Source organism: Sturnira hondurensis, unplaced genomic scaffold (assembly GCF_014824575.4).
Source record: "Sturnira hondurensis isolate 20B ecotype Veracruz unplaced genomic scaffold, ASM1482457v3 Scaffold0004136, whole genome shotgun sequence".
Taxonomy (NCBI): Eukaryota; Metazoa; Chordata; class Mammalia; order Chiroptera; family Phyllostomidae; genus Sturnira; species Sturnira hondurensis.
The window spans coordinates 43196634-43217621 of NW_028076767.1; the positions used below are offsets into that span (position 1 = coordinate 43196634).

At 47.0% G+C, this 20988-nt stretch overlaps 2 protein-coding genes across 3 annotated transcripts in view; both read right to left on the reverse strand.

Moving 5' to 3' along the window:
* Positions 1–3478: 3478 nt before the first annotated feature.
* On the reverse strand, positions 3479–6191 carry DLX1 (distal-less homeobox 1). 2 transcript variants are annotated; one of them, XM_037044739.1, is made up of 3 exons: positions 5804–6191; positions 4962–5161; positions 3479–3762 (listed from the first exon to the last, which is right to left on the reverse strand). In XM_037044739.1, exons 1-3 carry the CDS (start codon positions 6114–6116, stop codon positions 3508–3510), a joined length of 768 nt encoding a protein of 255 aa, XP_036900634.1. In that variant the 5' UTR covers positions 6117–6191; the 3' UTR covers positions 3479–3507. The 2 variants fall into 2 exon arrangements, with proteins under 2 accessions (XP_036900634.1, XP_036900635.1); XM_037044740.1 differs by lacking the exon at positions 4962–5161 and having other exon boundaries at positions 3686–3762.
* Positions 6192–10961: 4770 nt separating this feature from the next.
* Positions 10962–20988, reverse strand: part of METAP1D (methionyl aminopeptidase type 1D, mitochondrial) — a 79260-nt gene continuing 69233 nt past the window's right edge. Inside the window, exons 6-10 of the mRNA XM_037044456.1 lie at positions 20652–20815; positions 14085–14182; positions 12487–12534; positions 11529–11607; positions 10962–11400 (exon numbers count right to left, since the gene is read on the reverse strand). Coding sequence (XP_036900351.1) covers positions 11322–11400; positions 11529–11607; positions 12487–12534; positions 14085–14182; positions 20652–20815 — 468 coding nt within the window. The 3' untranslated portion in view covers positions 10962–11321. The remainder of the gene's footprint in view (positions 11401–11528; positions 11608–12486; positions 12535–14084; positions 14183–20651; positions 20816–20988) is intronic.

A 20988-nucleotide genomic window follows, 5' to 3' on the forward strand; every position in this document is an offset into this window, starting at 1 on the left:
GAAAAGAGTCATTTTGATAATCATTAAGCTGTGTGTAACCTATTTCAGAAGTGTTTTAAAATGAGGTTCACATTTTTTGAACAAGGGGAAAAATCCAAAAATTGCATTTTGCCATTACAGACTCATACACAAGGAAAGGTTGTGTTTTCCAAGTGACAATTGTTAAGACATAGTATTCGAAATCAGTATTTAATCATTATAATGAGGTATTGTTTAAATATAACCACCTTTAGATTATTCATAGTTTAATTAATATACTCATTATGAAAATCTTTGAATCAGATATTTGATGAACTACTTGTCAGTAACAAGGCAGCATTAATTAGGCCTATATTGAGATTAACATTTTTTAAAAGTACAACTGCTTATAATTATAATAGAGCCTAACTAAAGACCGCCTTCATTTAGCTAAAACTAATAATTTCTCTATTTGAACTGTTAGCAAGAGATTATTAAATTAGTATAAGCTAATATATCAAAGTATTAAAATCCGCTTGACCAAATAGATTTTGCCTGTGGCTTCAGGCATTGGGCCCTGGCTGCCGTCGGAGGAACCCGACTCAGACGCAGAGAGAAATCTACTAAAAGCTCCCCGCTATCAGGGGCTCATCTTGCAGGGAAGCCAAACCCAGTGAAACCTGTGCGCTGGCGCCAGAGCCCAGCCAGAGTGATCGGCTCCCTCTTTCAGCTTCGAGGCCGGTCCGCGCGAGCACCTTGGCCTCTGAGGTCTCCTGTCTCCTAATTGCGCTCCAGGTTCTGGGGACCTGCGGGGGAAGAAAAGCCCCGCTCCCAGGCCCAGTAGGGGCTTCAGGGTCCCGGGCTCCATAACCCACTGCCTCCCTACTTTCCACCACCTCCCCCCGCCACTTCCCCTCCCCTTCCCAAAGGGCGTCGGAAGAGCCTGGCGCATCTGATCTTTCACCAGCACCAATTGAAAAATGGGTGCTTGTCACAACACAGATCATTGCCTTCCCCACTCTGCTCCCCACCATGCGCTGCAGAGGGGAACCCCAAAGGTGGAGGGACGATGTGAGGGAAGGCGGATGTGAGGGAAGGCGGGTGTGAGGGAACCGGAATCCTTCCCCGCAGCCCGTCGGGGCCCTCGGCTTCCCTCAACTTCCTCGGCTCGGCCTCGGGATGTGGGATTGCGGTTGGGTGGAGGCGCGGGGCCGCGGGGCAGAGAAGGGCGCCAGGCTGGTTCACCTGTTCCATCTAGAGAGAACTGCTCTGAACTGCTCACCGGAGGTGCCCTCGTAACCGCCTGGCCCGGAGACTTTTGGGCTGGCGTGAGGGGCTCGGCCAGCCCTCTGGTTCCAACGAGTAAACGGAGCCCACCCGTCCCTCCCTTGACTCCTCCATTTCTCCCAGGCACAGAGGGAAAGCCGGGGATCATTAAGCAGGAATGGGCCTCTCCTTGTGGATGGGCCCCTGCGGGTAGGAGTCACTGCGGAGGGCCCCCGGTAGAGCCTTGACACTGCCCCCGGAGCTCAGTGACTGATTGGCTGGTGGCCTGACAGACGGATCCTGATGGCGTCTGGCCGCATCTTTTCGGCGTCGAAATCCAGCGCCCTCCTGGCAAGCAAAATTGGAGAGGCCAGACCCCCGCGGAGGCGAGGGGCAAAGTCCGTCGGCGCGGCCTTCAGGCTTCTAGGCCTCCTGCAAGGTGGCTGGGGGGGGGGGGGTGTGAGATGGGGACCACTCAAATCTCACAGGCCCGCTGCCTTTGAGTTCTGCTTTGATCTCCTCCTGTCAGCCGGCCTGCCCAGCCTCTTTGGTTCCTGAGCCCAGGCTCTGCCTTGCCGCACCTGTTCCTGATCCCCCTGTCCCAGGGACTCTTCTAACTTAGGGATCCGTCCCCTTGGTGGTCAGGAGCTAGGCTCTAGGCAAGAAGAACTGCCCCTGAGGGCGCCCTGCAGGCCTAAGCCCCTCGTTCTGGTATGCCTGGAGCCCGGGTCTCTGCCCCTGCGTGGTGCCCCCGAGGGGGAAGTTTGGCCCGGACTCCGGACCGTCTCACTCAGCACACAATACAGCAGCTCTTTCTCGAAACCATAAATTTACTGTCTCAAAGAAACTTTATAACTTATTTACAAAGTTCATTTTTCCAAGATACAAAGCAATAAGTTAACATTCTCAATATAAAACTAAACTTTGACATAGAGAACACAAAACACGGTTGATTTCAATTGATCACATTTTCCAAATTTCACAAGTAAAATGTCAAGATTCTCATTTCACAAAGCATCAGGTTTTACAGCCACACACAACGGAACAGGGAAAAAAAGCTAAGTTTGTGCAACATGTTTACAGAACAATAATAATAACAATAATAATTAATAACAACAATAATACTATGTACATCGATTAGATCCTGCACTGGAGACTGTGCGTTTGGCGTGGTGACTGGAATTGTTCTGGTCGAGCCTCTGGGGATTGTGGGAAAGCTGCTTTTGTCCTACTTTAATGCCCATGGGCTCTGGGGCCCTCCTCACACCCGCCTGTTTCCTCACTGATGCTCATGGGTCCTCTCTCTCCTTCTCCCTAGGGAGGGAATTCAGAGTTTCCTTTCTGTCCAGGCAAGGAGATTAAGCATTCTTCTCGAGACGAGAAATTGTGTTGGCTTCATTTCTTTCTTAAAATAATGTGGGAAATGTAAAATATGCAAATCATTTAGCTCCAACCTCTCTATACCAGTTAAGTACAAAAGTTACTGTGTAAGTTAAAAATCACCAGGTCCTCCTTATCTTTTTTTTTTCTGAGTGCATTTAAAGTAGTGGGCGTGTTTGGACAGCGCACTCCTCCTGTCCTACAGAACCGCGCACTGGACAACACTGAGCCTCAGGCGAAGTCCATTTCTCAATAAATAAACCCCCCTCCCTCTAATTTCCCCCAGTTCCAGAACGAGCTACACAGATGTTTGAGCAGGCCCAGGAAAAGGTCTCAAAAAGCAAAGCATCCCAGCATCCGCAACTGGGCGGCGGGGTGGACTGCGCCTCTTGGACCTGGTGACTTTTTTCAGATGCTGAATGAGAACAGCGGACAGATGAGGACCTCGACTTGTGAGCGCACAGATACAGAGCGAAAGGAGACAAGAGACGGACAGGACAGAAAATAGCTTTTGCTTTTTCCACATTGCTTTTGTTTTTTCCTGATAGTCCCACACAGCTGGGTGAGGGTCGTGGGTCCGGTCCAGCAGGCTGGGCCCAGCGGGCTGCCTTGCTGCGCTGGCTGTCTCCCGCGGCTGTGACTGCGTTCCACGTCGTTCTCTGTGGTCACTCCCGGCCCAGGCAGGGGCTCCGGCTGAGAGTGTGGAAACCAGGGAAGTAGCCAGTCCAGAACGAGAGGGGTTCTGAGGAGGCGGTGGGTGTCCTGCCTTCACAGTCCCTTCTTCTTTCCCTCCAGGCCTTTCTCCCGGTCCAGGGCACGCGAATAGGGTGGATGGACCGGGAGGCAGGAGGGGCCAGACCAGGGGAAACAGAAAGGAGGCGGGGTGGGAACGGGTGGGCTACCTCACATGAGTTGGGGTTGCTGCATAGCTTCTTGGTGCGCCGAAGGGTACCATGACGTGTAGCTGGGGATGTAGGAGCCCGCGCTGCCGCTGGAGCCCTTTCCGGACGAGGAGTTGGGGTTCCATCCAGGTGGCACCGGCGGCGAACCGGCAGACATCGCCCGGCCGTTGGCCAGCGCGCTACCCTCCAGAGCTGCCCCGCCCTGCTTCATCAGTTTCTTGAACTTGGAGCGCTTGTTCTGGAACCAGATCTTGACCTGCAAGAGCGGACAGCAACGTGACTCGGGCTAGGTCCATTGTGCCTTTCCTGGCGGTAGGAATATAAGGGGGCAATGGGACAATTAGAGAGGATGCCTCTTGCTGCCCTGTGTGACCAACCGACCGACTGGGGGGAGCAGACCTCCACCACCACGACCACCACCGATCAGAACCACAGGTTCAGGTGCTGGACCGGGCCGCCGGTGGCCAGCAGGGGCAGCTCTCCAAGAGCCAGGGGGCGTGGTGGTGAGGGGTAAGAGAGGATCCAGGCCTTCTCCCGCCAGGGGCTCAGCCCAACCCTGGCTGGCAATCATCTGGGGAAGATGCAGAGCCCGCACAACACAAAGCCTCAATTCCAATATGAACATGAATAAAAGAATCCAGTAGAAGAAAGGAGTGGAGGAAATTTATTTGCTATGCAATCCGCAATCTCTTTGCCATCCTTTCTGCCCTTGAGTGAGTTGGGAGCTGACCGAGGAGGCCAAAAGCTTTCGTTAAACTTTTATTCAGACTTACGTCAACCATTCCTTAGTGTCTCTTTTTCTCCCCAGCTCTCCTCCAAATCCAGGCCCTGGAAGTTGGAAACCTGCGCCAGTCAGCATCAAAACGCTCATGGGCTCCCCACAGTCTTAAAGAAATCCGGGAAGACAGGTCCCGTTTTTTCTCCAGGGTCTGGGACTTGGGAGGTGTGAGCAGGCAGAGGAAAGGGTCCCTCCTCCCCTGACCTGGAGAGAAGAAGTGGGGGCGGGGGTGGGGGTGGGTACAGAGGCTCTGGACCAGGCCCCGAGTGATTAGCCACACATTTTAAAGCCGAAGAAGGGATTAAGCCCCGCATCCATTGTTCCAGTTGTTCAGGCACGTGTGACCTCAGAATCCCCAAACAAAACGTCTGGGGAAATCCTTCCTGCGCCCTAATCAAATTGTCCAGCAACGGAGGGCCAGGAGGCAGGCAGCAGGCAGCGCGGAGTACAGAATGCAGGGAGAGACAGAGCTGAGAGAAGGAAGGGAGAGACGCGCCGGAAGAGCCAAGGGTGGTGGACACACACACACACACACACACGCACACATGCACACACACACGCACACACACACGCACACCTCTCTCCCCCCACTATGAAGGCCAGAGAGCCAAACATGAACCTCCGGGCGCAGGCGGGCCGTGGGAATCCTGCGTGGCGGTGGGGCAGCGGCGAGGTACCTGCGTCTGCGTGAGTCCCAAGGAGGCCGCGAGCTCCGCCCTCTCGGGCAGAGCGAGGTACTGAGTTTGCTGGAACCTCCGGTTCAAAGCCTGCAACTGCAGACTGGAGTAAATCGTCCTGGGTTTGCGGATCTTTTTCCCCTTGCCATTGAAGCGCACTTCACCACCTTCCACCACCGTGCTCTTCTCGGAGTCAGCCCCTGGAGGGACAGCAGAAGCGGGAGCAGTTATTAATGCGAGGGACAGCCTTTGGTGTGGCTACCGAGGGGTGCCGGAGGCAGGGCCAGGAGAGAGAACGCTCAAGAAACTCCGAAAGCCAGAGAAGGGTCCCGTAGAATCCGTGGGCCCGACTTGGGCCGCTGCAGGCGGATTGGGGCAGTTCCCAAGCGGGTACCTCCTGCCTTTGCAGGGAAAGTGCTATTTTTGCAGGCAGTGGTTGAGGTTTAATTACTCTTAATTGCATACATTGTTTATAGCGCTACGCAATAAATAATTACCGAGACTGATACGTGCACATGTGGGTTTCTGTTTTCCAGCAGGGCATTGTGTGTTCGGCGCACGCAGCCACCCAGAGGTCCAGCTAGTGCCAGGGGACGCTCTCGGATTTATTTATTCTTTGTTGGATAGTTGTTAGTTGGATGGATTTTTTAAAATTTTCTTTGCCATGACAAGGACTCATAGATTGATATCCGAGACCTCCACTGCTCCGGTGCCCTCCCCACCCCCATCCCACCTCTCTCTCACCCTCTCCCTTCTCTCTCTCTCTCTCTCTCCCCACCCACCTCCCCTCCCTTTCTTCCTTCGTACCTCTTCGTCTCCCTCTCCCGGGCAGGCGCACGTACCTGGATCCTCCAGGCGGCTCTGGGCGAGGCTGGCGCTGCCCGGGTAAGACTGCACGGAACTGATGTAGGGGCTGGACGCGTGGCTGCTGACCGAGTTGACGTAAGGGTAGCCCAGCGGTCGGGAGAAAGACGAGGCCGAGCTGTAGGCGCCGTCGGGCTGCGAATGGCCCGCCGAGTGTAAACAGTGCATGGAGTAGTGCCCGTGGGACAGGGGAGAAGGAGACATTTGCTGGTTGGGCGGCCCAAACTCCATAAACACCGCCTTGCCCGACACGGGGCTGTTGAGACTTTCTGGCATGGTGGTCATGGTCATCTCTTCTCGCGGGGTCTGGGTCTGGGTCTCTGTCTCTCCTCTGCTTTCCTTTGGGGGGTTTCTGTGTTTCTCAGGACAGGAAGGAACCCAATTTAAGCGGAACAGGGGTTTTCACTTTCCATTCATAAGAAAATGGAGTTTGTCTCTTTGAAAAGTCTAAGCATGATGCTGCTGAGCTCCCCAAACTCGCTTCAAAGCTTTGACTCAGCCGAGGTCATAAATATTCATGAGCTGACGGAGCTGATTGGTCCGTTGCCTTGCATAATCACCGGGGATTGGTCCGAGGCGCTCCGGCTCTGCTGGACTAGAGCGGGCTAGGCGGCCGGGACTCGGGAGAGACGGGTCCGCACTTCCCGGCCGGGGCTCGCTCCTCTGCAACAGAGCGTGCCGGGTGGGGAGCACAATGGGCTGTGGCGCCGGCGCCAGGTCTACCGCGGCCCGCGGCTCTTCAGCCTCTCGCCTCACGATGTGCCTTACTTCCCAGAAAACAACCTGCTACTCAACGGCCGCCCTCTTCCCCCTACAGTCCCCATCCTCCTCCCGCTCCCAACACCGGGGATCCTGGCACCGCTTCTCCTAGTCGCCTCCGCCACTGGGTCCGGCGCTGAGCTAGGGTAGCTCTGGAGCCTGGCCGCGGCCTCCGGAGCGCGAAGTCGCGCACTGGGGGGCGCTGGAGGCGGCCAACAGAGTGCTTCCTTCCCAGCGTCTAGTGCTTAGAGCATCGCTCTCCCCGAGGCCCCGCCCTAGCCTGGGTCCGTTCTGCCACATCCCTGGGGCGAGGTCTGGGGCCCTGCGGGTGAACTCACTCACTCGGCCGCCGCGCCGCCGCCGCCGCCGCCGCTCCCTGGGGCCGGCTCGCATTGCTCCAGGCCCAGCTGGCCCCTCCAGCTCGAGGCTGCACGGGTCTGATAAAAGCAGTGCGCGCGGTGAGCCAGGATCCCGCGCTTCTCCTCCCAGGAAAGGCAGCCGCACCGCCCCCTACTCCCCGACACTCCCCCCTCTTCCCCTCCCAACCTTCCTCCACCACCCCCTCCTCTCTCCACTCCCTCTGCGCCGCGGGTCCAGGGCTCAAACGCCCCTAGGGCGCGGCGCCTAGTGGAGCCGAAGAGCTGGCGGGCTCCGTGTTGCTGGAGCCGCGGGCTCCAGGTGGTCATTTTCCGGCATCCTGGGCTCTGGCGAGAGTGCTGTGGGTTTAGGAGTCCCAAACTCCTGTGGGACACAGAAACCTGTGGCAAAACCAAGCCAATGGTAGGATCACATATCTGTGCGTGGATATATCTCTCATTGTCGCCGAGGATCCTCCTTATCTTCAATGGTCAAAGCGGTTCTCGGGGGCAGGGCTGGTGGGGCTAAAAGCAGCCAGGGCGCCTTCTATCTTTTAGAGCGCTAGGTACAGAAAAGTGCGTAAAGCCACCCCCCATCCCCGCTGTCATTATTTTGTTAGGTAATTAGAAAGTGTTGAGAATTCTTTCATAATTTAGCGGTGTGGCGGGAACGGGGAAATGATCTTGTGAAAGTTCACACGTGCAGATGTATTAGTTACTGATTCATTTGATTAAATGGTAGTCTCAAGTGCTTGGATCTGCAGCTGAAGGCGCCCCATTAGCATAACACTGATGTTTAATTTTCATACGCATAATTAGCCATATATTTAACACTAATAGCAACACGCAGCCTTTCAATGTTAAACAGCCTGGGATTTGATCTGGCCTGAGCTGAACCTTCGCCGATGCACCTTCCCCTGTCTGGAGTGCTCAGTGATCACAGGACAAACCTCTGTAATCAAGCACATTTTGGCAGAAGAACACCAATAAAAATGAACATTCAAAACAGAACATTGGTGCTGTTTTTACCGATATTAGTGGAAGGGGCTTCTCTCCTTTTTAACTCCAGTAGCAGCAGCTGCTGCCTGTGGAATTCCTCTCCTTTAGTTTACAGGCAGGATATTGGGGGTAGAAATATTCCTGGCAGCATGGTTGGAGCAAAAAGAAAAACAAAAGCAAAAAAAAAAAAACCCAAAACAAACAAACCCACGACCAACCCTCCAAACCAATGATGGGTTTGCCAACGTTTAAAAAGATTTTTTTTCCTTAATCACCCAACCATACGGTGATACTTTGTAGCAACAACCGGCTAATGATTCCGCTACATACCAGACAACTCCAGGAGCTGCTGGACTCTTCTTGATTTCTGTGTTGCACTTGTGGGTTTAATTGCTCCTTCCTAGCGCCTGTTTTGGGTTGTGGAGCGCGGTGTGGTGAGCCCTGCACAGCAGCACGGATGCCGCCCGGACCTCTCTGGTCTCGTGTGCGCCTTGCAGGCCCTTGACCACGTAAGTGATCGCGTTGGCTGGCGCGGGGTTGGGGTTGGGACAGAGGGAAGCGGGGCTGGCGGATCCAGGTGCTCAGGGCAACGCCTGAGGAAACCCGACAGCTGGGCCACCCAGGGCCGGTTTATTCCAAATAACTGCAGGGTGGGGAAATAGAGAGAGGCTGCCACAGGTCACCACTGTCTCCAGGGCTCTCTGTCCGTCCACACCTGGGGAAATTCAAGACATTCACAGCGCAGTGAGCGGGGCTGGCTCCGAGGAACAAAAGACCAGCACGCATCCCCCTCAAGGGAAGGGGTTTCAGAGCCTTGCTCATTTTAGAAATGGATTATTGTGGGAGAGGTAATGTATACACGCCGGACTCATTTCTTAGACCCAGAGAAGCAGTCTAGGGAAGCGCGGCTACGCTGGGGCCCTCCGGCGCAGACACACCAGCTTGGACTAGCTTCTCAACGTGCGATTTAACTCTACTTTATGAACCCTTCCTCCCCTTGCCGCTAAGGCAACACCTGTTCTGAAACTCCGGTTTGCTTACATTTTTGCTTGTCCCAACTATAAGAGGAAATAAAAGTCTTCCATTTATTCCGAAAGTCACGGATTGCGAGAGCCTTTTGGAGACACTGCATGACTGGTGACTGGTGGTGTTAACTGTAGCTACGCATGGGCTGGAATCCCGGCTGCCCTGGGTGAAATTTGGAGCCAGTTAAGCTGGCGGTGGTGAGGGGTGGAGAGCGGACCAGGTATTTTAAAATCCGCTTCCTAACTTCAACTTTAAAGCACGTTAAAGGTAGTTCAGTCTAAACGAAGTTTGTTTTCTACAGAGCTGCAGAATCTTGGCGCTGGTATATACACACACATATACGCGTATGATACTTAAACTTTAGGTTAGTTACTTTAATAAGTGGGACTATGAACCTGTCCCATAAATACCCCCACCTTGGAATAATTGCTGCACAAGCAATGTGTTGTCCAGTGGCTGGTGAAATCCTGTGATCCTAATACTACTATTCTTGGGGAACTTGATCCGCAGACAAGATACAGGCTAATAGCTGCAATCTTACTGCAAGTGAAGTCACTTTTAGGCAAAACTCTCCCAAGCACGTCTGGGTCTTGCTCCTCTAGAGACTCCGGGTCGTTCAAGGGCAGCCACCTCAGTCTGTAGGCCTTTGCTTGCCCAACTCCCAGGACCCCAAAAGTTTTTCTGTAAACCTTGAAAATATTCAACCCCTTCTTTGTCTTTCCCAGCTCTCAGATCCACTACAATCAGAATCATTTCTATCCAGATTCTCCATCCTCGGACACAGCAAAAGAGAACTGGAGGGGTTGGTGGACACTCAGGAGAATCCTGAGTTCAGGGAAAAGCTTGAACTGAACACTTTTCCCAGCATGCTCATTGAACTCGGTTTCCTCTCTCTTTTCCCACCACTGTGAGTGTCACAGAGAGGAGCTGGCTCTTGGGACCTAATTACAGAAGCCATCTGTCATGAACTCTAGGAGCCCTACATTTCCTTGGTGTGATATTTAAGGCCAAGTTATATTTAAGTGGATGGCAACTTTGCAAAACCTGCTTCAGTAGAAACAAGAGTTAGCAGAACCACTGACCACGAGGGCACCCTAACTGGATTTGTTCCTAAAACCGTGATGAATAGAGACGGGCTATCTTCTAGGTGGCCTGATAGAGGCCCAATCCTTCTCTACCCCTGAGTCCAGGTGTGAATAGATTCTGGGGAGCTAGTGCAAGGAAAGGGGAGGTACTCAGACAGGAAGAGGTCTTGGGAGAGGACTGGATTTCCTGCTCCTGAAGCAGGTGGAGCTGCAGGCAGGCGGAACTGAAGGGGAACTCGCCAGCTCCAATCCTGCTAACTAGGCCTTTGCCCTAAAAAATTCCCGGATCCCTTCTTGCTGGGACCTTCCAGCACCCCAGTGCTAGAGTGCTATTTACTGCCAAAGGGGGTCAGTGTTGGGAGAGGTCAGTTTAGGGGCTACACCAGCCTGGGGCTCATGCTTCAATCGCTAGTGCAATAAACGGTCCAGCGTGTGTATGAGTGTGTGTGTGTGTGTGTGTGTGTGTGTGTGAGGTAACCTCTGGGATGGCACCTCAGGGCAGGATGAGGGCCTCAGAGAAGCCGAAGGGGACCAGAAAGTAATGCTTTTAGACTGATAAAGCCCCGAAGAAGGGCCAGAGTCCTCAGCCCACAGGCAAAAAAAGAAAGAAGAAAAGTTTGTGACCAACCCTTCCATTCCAGCTGATCTTTTCATTGCAAAGCTGTTATGAAGGGGAAGGAACTGGAAGGGCTGGGGAGCAGCTGACCTCTGTGAGCATCCTCAGGGCAGCCAGAGTAGGATCCACAAGGGAGAAAAAAAAGGCTAAGAAAAATTCCAGCTAACAGCTAGACTCGGGTTTTTCTTCATGTGAGCGCTTGTGACAAGTTCAGAAACTCAAAAATTAACCAACTGCTCTCTTCTCCTACCCTCGTAGTAGTATTGTCAGAGACAAGGAGCACAGACACAGTGGGTTTAGGAGGTGAAAGATTTTTACTTGGGCATTGTCAAAGCAAGGGAAAGAGAAAAACACCCACCGCTGGCAAACCCACGTCTTCAAAACGAGGGCACCCCCATACCCGGTTCCGGAAACGTTTCCCAAGCTGGGAAGCCGAGCCCCACGCCAAGATCAGTAGTCTCTCTGTAGCCGCGCAGGGCTTCGGATCTGAGCTCCCAACTGCCTCCGATCCCCACCGCGTTTTCCAAGACCCTTCTAGTACTAGGTTGGCTGCTGCACAACCTGCAGTCCACACGTTTCTTCTAAAAGTTCTCCAGCTGGATTTCAGCAATTTAGGAGAAAAGGGGCCCAGCCTCTGCGACGATGGGGCCATTCCTCAGGCCTCATGGGGCAGTTTGGTCAGGATCTGAGCGCCCCCCGACGTGATGACAACTGTGTGCTCGAACTGGGCAGACCTGAAATGCACAAGGCATTGGTCAGGACTGGGGCTCGCAGCGGCGGTGCCGGGAGCGCAGCTAACCAGCGCCGGGTACAACCTTCCCTTCCCATACAATTTAAAAGCAATTGGGCAGAAAGCAAACACCTTTGATTGTCCAGGGAGACCACAGTCCATGAATCCTCCAGAACTTTAAATTCAGGGGATCCCTCGGTTATGATTGGCTCTGTAAGAGGGAAAATATTTACTGCAGTGATTTAATCAAATTCTTGTCAAACATTGTTTCCACTGATTGTCAAAAAAGAATAAGAAGCCCCCCCCCCCACCAAGTACTTCTCCAAGGGTTCATGTTGTCATATCGCAAGGGCTGGTAATTGATGTTGCTTACACAGCCCACTACAAACTAAACAGTAGGAAGAGGAAACGTTACGGCATTCAAAATGTATGAAGTTGCCTAGTTCGTAATTTTTTAGAGGAAAAAGGGCATTTTAATCAAGCCTTAATTAGGACCCTGTGGATAATAACCACCCAAACACCAGTTCCTCTTATAAAATACCAGTGAGTTTTAAAAAATATTTGAATTTTTAAAACATGCTCAAAATGTTCATTAATCAGCAAATAACCATTTTCATATTTCACTCTAATTGCTTCTCCATTAAGTCCCACAGTCAGAAACATGATGCCTTCCGGGTCTTAGGTGATTGGAATTTGGTAGTGACACCAATCACATGATCAGCCAGGAATGGGCCGCCAGAGAGTGCATGCCACTTGCTGACAGAGAGCAAGGGACATAATCACCTCCAGTTACTGGGTGTTAATGAAAACACACACACACACACACACACACACCCCAAAAACCCAAATACCACATTATGTTGGTAACAGAATTAGAGGTTGGAGGGCTGCCGTCTCCTAAATGTGTCGGTAAGTATCTGATTTAGGAAGATGGGGCTTGAGGATGTTATTTAATCAGATTTACTGTGCATCTGAATTATTCCATTATGCTGATTGACTTTATTAGTCCTTCATGGACTGCCTGGCCCAGGCCACACTTCTGCTTCCACTGGGGAGCCGTGGCTCTCTGAAGGGGAGCTGCCGCACTGACCTATGGTGAAGGCCATTCCCTCCTCCATGAGTAGATCGCTGTCATTTGCTGTAAAAAACAAAACATGGAGTAGGGGGAGTGGGAGAGGGAAATGGGGAGAAGGATAAAGAAAAACAGAATTAGAGGGGTTGGGCTGCTGAACAAACTTGGTAATTTAGTTTTTTTTTTCTTTTGGTATAGAAGGGAAGGTGGAAGTTTCTAGAATACTGGGTATAGGCTACCAGCCAGGGATTAAACACCAGGCTCCTGGGTCTCAGCCTTTGCATTTTCTACACTTGGGGTCAAGGCCTAGCAGGGACAGCCTGGGTGTTTTGGACAGCTGTCAGGATCCCCCTGCCCTGGCCACTTGTTATGAGGTCTCCTGGCTTTGCTGTGTCCTTTGCTTGTGGACCACCCCCACCACAAAGAGAAAGACAGCCTGGGCAACAGATGCAAAGGGAAGGCAGCCACCTGGGGTGCAGGCTGAAGTAGGAGGCAAGGTCAGGGGTGACTTCAAACAACTCCAAGTGCTGGTTCTGGGTGGGGCACATGTCTGTGAGGCCCTGTCTGCACTCCCTCCTGGACCCCTTCTGAGCTGCCTCTGGTGGGGCTCTTTGGNGAGGTCTCCTGGCTTTGCTGTGTCCTTTGCTTGTGGACCACCCCCACCACAAAGAGAAAGACAGCCTGGGCAACAGATGCAAAGGGAAGGCAGCCACCTGGGGTGCAGGCTGAAGTAGGAGGCAAGGTCAGGGGTGACTTCAAACAACTCCAAGTGCTGGTTCTGGGTGGGGCACATGTCTGTGAGGCCCTGTCTGCACACCCTCCTGGACCCCTTCTGAGCGCCTCCAGTGGGGCTCTTTGGCTCAAGGGGAGTTCTGACCTGTTGCATCTCTAGGGATCTCCAGCAGATGGGTTCCAGGCAGCAGTTCTTCCAGGGATTATTCCCACCCCAAGCACCCAAGGGGGTGCACACCTGCACAGAGTCCTTTGGTCTGGGTGCAGGTGTGTCTCCTCTTGGGGGTACTTCAAAGGACTCCCTCCTACCCTAATGCCAACACCCCCACCACCACTTTGTAGCCCACCCCTGCCTTCCCACTGTGGGGTGCACACCCAGGCAGAGAAAAACAAGAGATTCTGGGGAATGAGCAGGGGATGGGTATAATCCAGAAATCACTAAAGAGTACATGCTGCTAAATACATCAGCTGTCAACGCTGTGTAGGATGTAATGAAGTTTAACCACAACAGTCAGCAGTCAGAGAAGGGCGTAGAAAAAGGAAACAGAAAACAGTCGTATGTGCATGCTGCTGGAGCACTGGTGCAGCCGCGTTTTGTTTTCAGTAACTTTTTCTAGACGAATATTGCTTGCGCCTTCCAGCCATCACTCTCCGGGAGGAGACAAAAAGCCAAATAAACTTTATTTCGGGGTTGAAACGACTGGGCTCTAATCCAGTAACATAGTAATGTGCTGGTTATGATTAAATGCCCTTGGAATTCTAATTTTGCATCCACACCCAGAATAGGATGATAATGGGGATTGGATTCAAAGTTACAGCGTCAGGAGCAAAACTGCCTTACCCTGATTCTATTCAGTAAGTAGCTCCCAAATTAACTTTCTTACCATGGTGCCAAATTTCTGGATGTCCATGAAAGTAAGATCCTATCCCATGTCCCACAAAATGTGGACAGACTTGCAAACCATTCTGATGAGTTATGTGGCTTTAAAAGTGACCAAACAAAAATATTTAATTAAATTAGATAAGTTTTAAGTGCATACATAGATAAAACAAAGTCACTTTAAAATATTCTATGAAAAAGAAAAGAATCAGTTATATTTAAAGTCAGATAATAACAATATGTTTTTACTATTCTGGAATAAATTAATTTTTTTATCTTTGCTTGTAAAATTCCCTTTGGATAAATGAGGAAAAAAGTAGGTATCTAACATGGTAGTTTGTGTCATTTACCTTAGTACAGCATGCAAACAAGACTACTTTTAGACAACAAGTGAGTGTGCATACACACACATATACAGATACACACACACACGGAGATCCATATAACTAAGATACACGTGCATCTAATGCAGGTTGTAAAAACCTGCCTGGTGTGCATGGGGTTTCATGAAAAGACTGTGCAAATTACTAATGATTTGGGGACCAGAGAAAAAAATTGATGATCTAGAAATGTGACTTCCTACTTTTATAGCTCCCTTATTCTGGTCTATTTCAAAACATTATACATTTTGCCAACAGTCACAGTAACACTAAAGGTCAAATCTGCTTTGTCCATATTCTTGAAACACTCTAAAACTTTGTGATCATTTATGATTTCCCCTCAAGACCTACACCATTAACAGGATTCATAAGAATGCTTTTTAATCACTGTGATACTTTAAAAAGGCTAGCATTATGATTCCTAATTCTTAATGCTTTACTAGTTATTTCTGCATGCAAATCATGTGGATTCCATCTAGTCTGTATATATAAAATATAGCACATATACTCCAACCCTACAAGGTTAAACAGTTGTTTTTGAAATTAGGAGTGCCTATTTCTGGGAGTGCCAGAAAGATAAGAACATATATACCATTAACAGTTTATATTTTCAGGTGCATGAAGGGCCTGAACTCTATCCATAATAATAGAATTCTGAACAAAATCAAAGTTCTGAGATCCCAAACTAGAGTTCCCAAAAGACCCTCCATTTAGTTTAACAGGAACTCAAAGGCACTTGGCCAGCATCTTTATGAGCATGCTTATCAATGCACTTTTCCCTCAACATTTTTAACCTTCATCTCCAGACCTGCAAAATACCTTCATTTAGACCAGGATACCACTACAAGCAGCAGTTGGGCAGATTCTCATTCAGATTTCATTTCCATGTAACTGGTGGCACTGAAACCAGTAAGCTATGCCTGTGCTGCGGACAGGAATGATAAATCAGTGTCTTTATCCAAGTTGTACTTTGTGGTTATTTCTGTGCATCTTTGCACTTTGGGCAGGAGCTTAAACAAGTTTCCTAAGGCTTTTCCATTTGTACCATACCATTTCTGAATAGAAATGGAGGGTAGAGAGTGGATGGAGGGTGGAAGAGATATTATTTAATAAGATATAATAATCTAGACTTTTCTTTACAAAAATGGGCTCTACCTAAACCTGTAAATTATATTACTTTGGTTTCAGTAAACCTCAGTAATTCTAAGTGCATTCAGTATAAACTGTTCCATTTTCTTTTCTTTAAAGAAAAACTAGGTTTTTTAAAAAAGTCTCTAACCGATTGGCAGCCATCACCGCTACATCTTAAATGTGTGTTACAATGGCAGTCTTCATTTTAATTTCCAATGAGAGGAGAGGAAGAAAGCACACTCTGAAAAACCACTTGGGGTCCCTCCCCTCACCATACCTCTCACTCTTGTTCATAAAGGAAGCTGTGTGATTACCAGGTGGCTAAAGATATCTGAGTGCATTCTCCTACAACAATTTACTGCCTGGATCCTGCTGGAGCATCTGCTTATAGGAATATCATAAAATGTATATGACATGGATGCAAAGGTCAGAGGATTTCACAGCTATGTGAAAAGAACAGGACAAATTTCCCTCACTTCCTTGGTTAGGCACCTATCTCAGTGCCTCATTCCCAGGAGCTAAGTATACACTTGTCTGCTTTTGAGTGTTTCCCTTTTGGGTTGGAAGTTAGCTTTTCAGCACATATCTGCAGGGACTAAATGGGATAAAAATCTCATCAATGCTCCAAACTGCTATTTAAAAGCACATCCCTCCTATTATTTTGGAATACATGGAAAGCTGGGTGGGCAAGGATGCCCAAGAATTGCCACAGGTGCTCCCCAACACCAGCCATCAAAGGGCCCTGACCATTTTTGAGCATAAAGGTCTTCTTGCCCTGGACATCTCCCCAGTGGAGTCTGCCTTCTCTTTACTGAAATCTACCGAAGAGAACTCTCCTGGTGTTTATTAGCTCTTCTGTTCTGATTTTTTTTCTAACTAAAAATTCTCTAAAACAGTAGGACATTTCTTCATGAGCCTGACACATTTATGATTTGAAGTCTTTCATATGGAATATTCGGGGAGAGGGAGGAGGGGAAAAAGGAAGAAGATGGATAAAAGTAGTTTATAAACTTACTTTTAAATTATACTCTATTATTACAGTTCATGTTTCAGTTATAGTTTGTAGTTGAAAGAGAAATCTCTCTTAAGAAACTGCATCTTGTGACCATTTTCTTCAGTTTAATTCTTTTTCATGAGGCAGTTTTCCTCAACTGAAGTGTTGTCTGGATAAATTCAAATTCTGAATATATTTCAACTACATTTTTATGACTAAGAATACATTCCCCAAGAGGGCAGAGGAGTACTATATTTTAGTACATACTCTTCTAACAAAATAAAAATGCACACGGAAATAGTTATGTTACCATTTTTACATAAATCCTATAAACAGCACTACTGTCTAAATGGTCACACTTCTAATGAAAGGATCTCAAAGGCATTTGATTTTCTAAATTAAGAAATTTTACCTTAGTGTTTCCAGATTTTTATTTTAAGTAGTAGTCTTTTAATGGAGTAATGCAAAAATCCAGGGATTCTCTCATGATAAAGAATGTTTAAGTATAACTAGTAATATTTTTGAAATCCAACAATTGTTTTCCAAAAGAGTGATAAATTTTTTTTTGTTTTAAACTGGATCACAAATTACTGTGTTTTTCTTACAATAGTCCTGAACTTTTATTTCAGGTTCTCTGTTGCTGAAAAGCAGACATGATGGGTTGAAATAAAAGATAATTTATTGCAATGCTTACTTTCATGTGCAAAGAGGAGCAGTATAATTGTAATTTACAGTAGCTGTCAAGAAAAATCCATCACAGATGACATTAAAATGACTTATTTTGCCTGAGCCACTTATTGTTTAAATGTGCATAATCTAATAGAAAGAGATTATTTTTAAAAATCTGCTTTATATTCTCCTAAATTAATATCAAAACATATACTTATGAATTAAACATTAAAAACCATTTATTGATACTTTCATTGTGACATTTACAAGTATAAGTTTAAATTATTTTTGATTGAACTGTCACATATTTGTGATGCATGAATCTACACATTCACAATATTCTCATATGTGCAGATCATAGCATCTAGAGACAATTACAAAAACACAGATTTAGAAATATTTTGAAGCAAATGGAGCTGCAGTGAAGATAATAACACACTGTAACCTAAAGATCACTAGCCCTTGTGAAGCAAATGGGCACATAGAGAATACTTTTCATTAAGCTATTTTGTCAAATACTTTTTCAGAGATATCTTCCTGTCCTATCAAGACCACTAGGTTTTTGGTAACACAATACTAATAAAAGGTGTTTTGTTCTTTTTCGTGATGTGTCAGTAGAGGGAGGCTATGCAAAACATGGTGAATATCTTAAAATAAATGAGCCTGAGTTGAAAGATGTTTGTAAACCTTTGGTCTGTAATGATTCCAAGGACTTTCGGCATAAAGGTGGAGACTGCTTCTCTATTTACTCCCTTGAGAGTTTGCCTGAATAAGAAAAGGTGAGATAAGAGAGGTCCAGCATCAGAGGCTCAATCCACTAGAGCAAACATTTGTTAGAACCTGGGCCAGTTTCCTGTCCGGTGGCAGACATAAACCATCTAAATAATAAATGCTGAAATGTATTAGGGTAAAAGTAAAAAGTTCATTGTCTGTTATTTTTTTTTACATAGTTTTGTAAGTGCTGTTGTTGGAACTGATCTGGTTTTCTAAGGAGCTGGTACATGCAAATTCATAGTCTGCAAAAACTGACCTTTGCATCTAAATAGCTAAAATTCAATGTCACTTTCAATTCTACTCTTCTTTTTTTATGTATCTAGAATTAATGTAGTGAATACGTAATGAAATGCATTATCCTGCATGGAGATTTATCAGACCTCCCTACTGAAGGCGAGGCTTTGCTAGTGCTGGCTGGAGTTCACCTGCATGTTGGTGCGGCGTGTGGCTCTTTTTTGTAAACAGTTAAGTCGTACACAAAAAAAGGGAACAAAGGTCAGCACCCAGCCGCCACTTGAATGTGAGATTTTTCTTTTTATTCCCCTTGATGTATACTAGGCTCTGTGTTATTAGTCTTAATGATGGAAAATTGTAGTGTTGATACAAATCTTTTTTTCAAAGTAGTAGGCGGGAGCTCCATTTGTTAGTAAGTTTTTTTGTGACTAAAAGCCACGGACAGTACATTTATGTAGCAGTAAAAGGCCTAGATGCTCTTTCCATAGCAGAGCTAATTATTCCTACTGTGACCTTACTGATCTAGCCTGTTCCTAGTACATCTCATCTGCACGCCTGTTCCTCTGTGTAGATGGTGTCAGAGAATATGAAAAACCCTATAATGAAACCATTTTCATGATGGAGAAAGGCTACTGGAGTTGCACTTGCTACAAAGAGGCTCAATTATATGAGTAATTGTGATAATTTTCTACATTCATAGCCTTCAATGGGGAAAAAAGAATGAGAGCCACAAAGGAAAATTACTTTAACAAGAAAGTACAGAGAGTAAAAATGGAAGAAGAGACAAAAAGGGGAAAAAATAACCAGAAAAAAAAGTTTAAAAAATAGATCTGGAGGGAGGAATAGCGAGACAGGGAGAACAACAGAAATGCTCAAAGCCCATGTGCAGCTGTGTTGCACAATTAAATTGAATTTTTTTTCTGTAGTTGATGAATGTGACTACTGCAAATGTGCCTCTGTAGTTAGCTATCATTTGTTGTTCCGTGACAGGAAAAGGATAATTACCTCTCAGAGAGAATCAAAGGCTGACATGCCCTTTAGACACAGCCATGAATGCAGAGCTCGATAGAATGCTTGAATAAGAATCTAGTGTTCTCTGCCCCCTTCTACTGAAGAATAAATTTTGTTAAAATGCAAGAGCACCACCAGTAAATTTGTTGAACCCTAGGTGTTCAAAAATATGAGGTACATCTATCGACTCATCCCATTTGCAAAAATAAAACTGCATTTTGAATTCGTTTCTATTATATTCATGGACAGTAAGATAGTGAGATATGCATTAAATTTCTCTTCCCAGTAGGGGTCTGATTCAACATTTCCTATGAAAGAACAGAGAGACACTATCCTTTTTTCCCAGGCTAGTTAGCCTATAATTTCAAACTGTCAAAAACACAATTTTGTTCAAAGTCTTCAATAAAAGCTTCTCAGATATAACCCAAAGAGATTCTACTAAAGTTTGATTCAGACACTGTTACAATATTTTTAAAGCCATAAATACTGATACAAAATATCAGTAAAACTGATATTTTACTGCCTTTTTTTCTTAAAGCATTTGAAGGTTTATGAAGAAAAAAGGCATCATCTTTTCAAGGTGACTAAGCTGTCCATCCTTCAGACAAACGGGAAGTATTCAATGGTTCATATTAATGAGAACAGGACTTAATAAAAGGTACTGATGTGATCCTGTTTAACAAAATGCATTAGTTTAAAATGAAAACATATATTCCTCATGCCTACTTCAAAACAGCTATGGGAAAAAAAGATCTAAAAGTAGGTAGGTAACAGATTACAAAGAAAAGCTGTGAATTCAGAAAATATACATACACTCAAAAAGCAAGTACAGAATGCTGTATGGAAAATAAACAATGGTTTACAGGAAAAATGAACCAGACCAAAGAGGACAGAAAATCACCCTTTTAGGCTGTTTGCTAACCCACTAATTTGAATGGCAATGCTTGCATGAGCTAATGTTTTTCCTCTCTGGATCATAGGAATACATTTCACCTCATTCCTTTATAAAATTTAGCTTTTCTCCTGTCTCATTATCTGTGTTGGGATGCTTAGACCCTTCTTAGGTACTTTCTTCCATGTTTGGTGTGATTTTGAGTAAAGGCACACTACAGACCAACGTGTCGGGCTAGAACAAAAGCAATCTTATAAATATCGCTTGCTGCTTCTATAAATTTCTTTGCTAACCTGGATATGACACTTTTTTAAATCTTTTTTTTTCTAATCCAGGAACAACACTGCAGCCTGGCAGTTCACATACTGATATCAGACTGAAATGATGGTTCTGAATCATAAAACATGTCATCAACTTTATACCAAGCCCCCAATAACCTTTGTCCCATTTGCCCACCCTCCCTTTACTTGTCAGTGTCAGGCTCACCTGATTGTGTTTCCAATTACAGAGAAGGGAGCCCCTGCTCTGCAAGCTGCAATCGCTTCGTCTCTACACCTCCTGGCAACAGCCACTAACTTTTTACCACATTCGTCCACACTGCCCACCAAAAAGGTTTCAGAGGTGTCTCCATGGTAGCCATTGTAATAGACCTAAATACAGGTAGAAATTTAAAAATACACCTTTGTTTAGAAATATACTCTTTCAAAGTGCACTTTGAATTCATTTATGTATTTGGTGTATTCATATGTTTCACCCCTCCAGAATTACTCTTACGTTTACCTACAAAAAAGAAATAGATACACTGAGACCTTGCAGAAATTTA